Source organism: Periophthalmus magnuspinnatus, chromosome 14 (assembly GCF_009829125.3).
Source record: "Periophthalmus magnuspinnatus isolate fPerMag1 chromosome 14, fPerMag1.2.pri, whole genome shotgun sequence".
In the NCBI taxonomy this organism is placed as follows: domain Eukaryota; kingdom Metazoa; phylum Chordata; class Actinopteri; order Gobiiformes; family Gobiidae; genus Periophthalmus; species Periophthalmus magnuspinnatus.
The window spans coordinates 10,805,173-10,811,172 of NC_047139.1; the positions used below are offsets into that span (position 1 = coordinate 10,805,173).

The following is a 6,000-nucleotide window of genomic DNA, read 5'->3' on the forward strand; positions in this document are numbered from 1 at the left end:
ATTTCAAAGGTTGCATTTTGTTCTCAAATTCTATAGCAGCTCAGGCTTGGGAGTATTTTCAAGACACATCCATTACTCTAGGTTTTAGGCGTGCAAGGTAGTTTAACAACCCTAAATATACACAAACCTTTCAAACTCATACTTCTACATACTTGTGTGTCATACCGTAGTCTGACCTGTACCTCTTGTGCGTTGTGTTCAGGGGAGAAGCCGTACCGTTGCACCTGGGAAAACTGCGACTGGCGTTTTGCCCGTTCGGACGAGCTGACGAGACACTACCGAAAACACACCGGCGCCAAGCCATTCAAATGTGTGGCCTGCAGTCGCTGTTTCTCCCGCTCCGACCACCTGGCACTGCACATGAAGAGGCACCAGAACTAACACGCAAAGCAAATATTTCAACTAATGTACTTTAAACACTGTCACATATGAGCAACAAGAGGCTCCCTGTGCTCCTGGAGTCAACTCTTTGTCTGTTTTACTTGAAAAACAAAACTAGTTCATTTTAAACAGCTTCCAGTGGTTTCAGAGACCAAAGCTAGCATGCTAACACACACTTCCTGATTATCGGACAACAGACTTATTCTATTTTTTTTATTTTTATGTTCATTTCTTAATACAGCAATTGATTTTTATAGTGTTTTTGCACACTACTAAGTACCATTTACACTTTTCTCCATATTATGATAAGAAAGAGTAGAGTGTCTTGCCCAGGGACACAACAATATGAACTGTTTTTAGCTCGGATCAAACTTCTTGTCTTATTCGTAATGCTTTGGATCAACATAAACTAAACCATGGCACATCTAAACTCAGACTAGCTTCAGTATGACCTGTACCACACATTGGGAAAAACACTGATTTGATCCAACGGAGCACAGGGATGAATTTAACCGTTCACGAATCCAACCAATCAGCACCAAACTTAAACTGCCAACGTCACTGCTTCAGGGTCAAAGTTTAACCTTGTAAATACTGTTGATACGTGTGCCTTTGTTAATGAATGTAATGAGATACATACTTGACTTTTTGTATTTTTTGATTTGAAACTCAAACGCTACAAAACCCTAAGATGATGCATATGAATCTGTGTGAAAATATACATGAAAAATATAAATAGATCACTGCAAACGCTCTGGTCTTAAGCCCCTTTTGGTTTCCACGTAAATGTGCACCGCAAAAAAGAAATGCATTAGTTTGAATTTGGATCTTTTAACTAGCTTAGATTCATTTTTTTTGTTTGGTTAAGTTAGGTTAATAATATTTTCTATATTTTTATTCTATTAAATGCAAAATGACAAAGTTAAATGGTATAAAACAAATCTTACTCCACAGACATTTTGCTAGAAGAAAAAAATATGGAAATTTGTCAGAAATAATCTAAAAATATCTCAAAATAAAAACTCTATGCCTACAGACAAATTCAATCAAAACTAGTCCAGATTAATATTACAAATTCAAGGCATTTCAACCCATACAGGAGATACTACAACACAATCTTCTTCTTCTTTTTCTTTCTTTCATTCTTTGTCTTTTTTCTTACTTGATTAAACATCTGGCATCCTCCCTGCACAATCTTGATCTAAATTTATCAATGATCATGGAAAACTTAATAGTATCCCACTAATAACTATAGAAATACCAGGGTTCTCCGTTATTTGCCCCTGTTTACTCCCGTTGCCGCGGTGACAGAGCATCGGTGCGGACAGAAAAGCGGGCGTGTCTTGGAGTTACGTAACCGCGGCGATTGTTTAGAAGTCTCTGACGTTAATGTGACTTAATGCGTACTTTTACCCAGCCCACGCGATGTAACTGTCATTACGCAGAGGAAAAAAACAAGATTTCACTCTCTAAAAAGTGAGTTTGATTCAGAATAAGTCATTTTTGAGTTGTCTTGGCTACGTTTTATTTAGTCAGACTTATTTGGCTTTTTAATTCAATCTTTTTCTGACTTTACATATTTTTTCATATTTAAGTGAAACAAAACAAAAATTAACTAATTATTATTTTTCTATTTTTTTATTTCTTATTTTTGTCTTTTTTCTAAATTTTTGTCTTTTTTTTTTTTTTTTTTTTTTTTTTTTTTTTTTGCTGTGCAGATTTATCAGTGAAGTAAACAAAAACATAGGTGTATTTATTTTCCCACTTCAATTTAGAGCACTTCACTTTAACCCAGAGACAAAACGATGCTTTTGATACTAAGACTACTGCTGTTGAGCTATTACTAGCTACTACTACTGTATAGATTTAAGATAAAGGTCCACCATTTTGGTTTTGCAGCGTTAGCCAACATGTTTTGGCTGAAAACACAGGGAGAACATGCAAACTGGTCACAAGCTTAGACATATTTTATCAATATATTATGCAATAGCTCATAATAATAACACCTATTTATCATCTATGGCTTGGTTTCAGTCATGCTACTTTTTTCTCTTATGGGCGCCATTTTGAGGACTTTGCTATGTCACTACAGCAGTGGTCTTAGTTTTTCCTCAGTCATATGGATTAGACGCAAAAAGTTTCATGTGGGGAAAAAAGTAGTTTATAATTAAAGTTTTTAAATGATCAAAATGGTGGACCTTTGTATTTGAGATGCTTTGTGACACCACTGCCCTGTTGAGTTGATTTTTGAGTCTTTGTGGATTAAGTTCTCTTTGCTTTTTTGTAAATACGTCACATTTATTCAAAGAAGAGTGTAAATATGTCTGGTTTATGTTTTATTTTAATATTAATATTTCTCAGTTTTTAATAATGGGATTCCACATGATTTGATGTTTAAATTTGACTTGGTTTTTTTGATACACACTGTACGTTTTCATGAGATGCTGTATATGACTTTATAATTAAGAACAACAATGGCTTATTTTATGTATTTTGTTTGAAATAAAAGATTTGTAAAAAAAAAAAAAAAAAAATAGTTTGTGGTCGTCATGTCAAAATGTGTAAAGTTAAAACATGTAAATCTGAAACTAAATAGCTAAATAAAATGTCTACATAAAATAAAATGCTTAAGTGCAGAATAGACTCATTGGAAAAAGGGCTGCACTTTTAGAGACTGTATTGCTTTGAATGTTCCACAGTATGGCATTAAAGGTATATCTCCATGGAGACAAGCGGATGATGCCACCAGATCAAGTTACAGGTCAGGTCTGTGGAGAGGCAAAAATGTGTTTTAAATTGATTTTTTTTTTTAATGAATTAAAACACCTGTAATTGAATAAAAGTAATATAGATGTTTAATGCTATACTGTGTAATATTCCAAGCAAAGCCATAACATTTCCATGAAGCAAGCGGGTAGAACAATTCTGAAATATTCTGAATTTTTTTATTTTTTTTTCTCAGAATTTGACGTGGTTTGTTTTGTTCCTTCCTGGTAACTCCTGTCCACACATGTTTTTACAGTGACGAAGCGCAGGTCTTCACTCTTTCATCGCTCCTCCTCTTTTTGTCTGGGTGTATTCTGTTCTTTTTCCTGTTTTATGTGGTTTTAATGGCAGGGTTCATCTGAGGTGAGACACTCTTCATTTCAGCTCCTCCACGTGACTCTGGTTCGACCGGTAGAACGACAGAGGATGGAGGACAGAAAAGAGAGAGAGAAGGAGGGAGGGAGGGAGATGGAATGAGAAAGAGGGAGTCGAAAGGAGAAAGTGGTGAGGGAGAAACAGAGAAATAGAATTAGAGAGCGAGGAATAAAGAAGAAAGAGAAGAGAAAACAGAAGAAAGGGAGAGAAAGAGAGTAAGAGTTTGGGAGAGATAGAGTGAGGGGGGGTTGAAAGAAGAGAGTGTTGAAAAACAGAGAAGAGAAATAGAGGATAGAGAGAGGAGGAAAGAAGAGGAAGGGGAATATAAGAGAGAGAGAGAGAGACGGAGAGATGGATTGAGAGAGAGGTGGGGAAATAGTGAAGAAAAGAGGGTTGGAGGAGAGAGAACAATAGAGAGATAGAGGGGGAGAGAGGTAAAAGAAGAGGCGAGAGTGAGAGAGAGTGGGAGAGTGTAGAATGAAGTCAGGAGAAGAGAGGGGTGAAAGAGAGATGGAGAAGATGGAGGTGGAAAGAAGAGACAGGAAGAACAGAATGGAGGAGGGATGGAGAACGAGGAAGCGTGAGATGGGGAGCGATAGAGAGAAAGAAACAAGAAATATAACGGGTGAGATAAAAGAGAAATAAAGAGAGGGGTGTTAGAGAGAAAGGAAGAGAGGAAGAGAAGAAGAAAGAAAGTTTTAGAGATGAGAGAGAAGGAGGAGAACGGGGGAGGCTGAAGAGAGAAGAAGGGAGGAAAAAACAGATTTAAGCAGTTTGCAGTGATCGAAAGTTATTCCTCACTTACCTTATGCACTCTGACCATCATAATTCCTCACCATAATGAGTTTATAAGAGTTTTTCCACAACTTTCAGACACCAGAGAGGAGTTTTGGCATTAAGGTTATGCTAAAAACCACTAGCATGCTGACAGGGCTCTTCCTGATTCACAATAATCAAAACACACAGCACACAGCAGACTTATTTTGACCTCACGAGCTGCTTATACCAAATATCTGCACTGGGGCAAGACACAATTGGGGAAAAGTCAGGTACAGACAAATAGGAATCTATAATTAAAATAAAGGTCTAAGAAACACGACTTCGGCTCTGCACAGTTTAACCGGCAGTGCAACAGATTCAAATGTTGTAACCAGGAGCGATATCTCTGCTTGACATGTTATTTCCTCATTAAAGACTTGACTTAAGTGTTTCTGGTGCAGGTCTGAACAGGTCCAAACCAAAACCTGACCAAAACGGTTCCAAGTGATTCATGAAGTTTTGCTGAACCACACGTCAGCGTTCAGTCCGCTCTGCACGCGACAGCTGTGGAAATCCATGATATCGTCGAATTCTGTTCACTGATGCAATATCTTTCTAATATTATCTTTTCTTGTTTACATTTTAGAGGGATTAGTCATGGAATTGTTCATATTCATCTTGTGTAAATGTTTTTTTAATGAGTTAAGGCCACAGTATGTGACTTTTCAGGCAAAAAAGGCACAAAAATGAGCGTGTGCCCTTACTAAGCGGGCTTGCATCTCCACAAACTTGACTCGTTTTTGTTTTTGGCTATAGTCGTCCAGCATAAAACCTGTTTATCTCTACGGAGAATGTGAAAAAGTACGATTTAAACTTTCTGTCAAAACTAAATCAGACAAGTTAAGAGAGTTATATGCATTTATTTTAAACTTTTTGTTCAAGATGAATCAGATTAAAGCCGTGCTATGAGACTTTTCTGATGAGGCAGGACTCATTACCTGCTTGTTGTCATGTAAATATTTCACATACTTGGGAAATATACTACAGCCTTGAGTTAAATACACACTTGTAACTGTCCAAAGTTATTCCATGTGCATTAAGAACATCCTAATTACTCACTGCAATGAGTTTATAAGCACTTTTCACAACTTTCAGAGAGCAGAGAGGAGATTTTGTTGTCACGTTAAAGCGAACAACAACTAGCATGCTAATACACACTTACACACTTGATTACCAGACAAAAAAATGCTTTAAAATTAGATTCAGACAGTACACAGGGGAAGTATTTTGACCTCAAGAGCTGCTGATACGATACATCTGTACTGGGGAAAGACACATTTCACTCAAATACATGTGAACAAATCTGGTACAGTCCGTTTAAAGCTTAGACTAGATCTATTTTAAAGCCTTAAAAATGTGTAAAGACTTTAAAATGTGTAAAAGACCAGCTGATAAAGTAGTGTTTTGGACATTGCTTTGGTGATATTATGTCTCTCTGTTAATGAACAACCCGAACAGACTCCACTTTTAGACCCATAAAGTTTTAAAGCAAACAGAAGAAAAGACGTCAGGAGGAATAACTGTGAGCTAAGTGTAAGGTTTGACTTGAGCGAGCCAGCGCTATAACCAAGGATGGATTGGAAAGTAACTCATTAATTAATTAACGGCTTGCTAGAGATAAACTACCTTCTGTTTAAGGATGGAGAAAATTGCAAATGC

The 6,000-nt window shown here is 36.9% G+C and overlaps 1 protein-coding gene across 1 annotated transcript in view; it reads left to right on the forward strand.

The window, feature by feature from the left end:
- klf5l (Kruppel-like factor 5 like) overlaps nt 1–2,896 on the forward strand; it is a 28,695-nt gene extending 25,799 nt beyond the window's left edge. Inside the window, exon 5 of the mRNA XM_033978925.2 lies at nt 203–2,896. Within this exon, the coding sequence (XP_033834816.1) occupies nt 203–381 (179 nt within the window). The 3' untranslated portion in view covers nt 382–2,896. The remainder of the gene's footprint in view (nt 1–202) is intronic.
- The last annotated feature ends 3,104 nt before the right edge of the window (nt 2,897–6,000 follow it).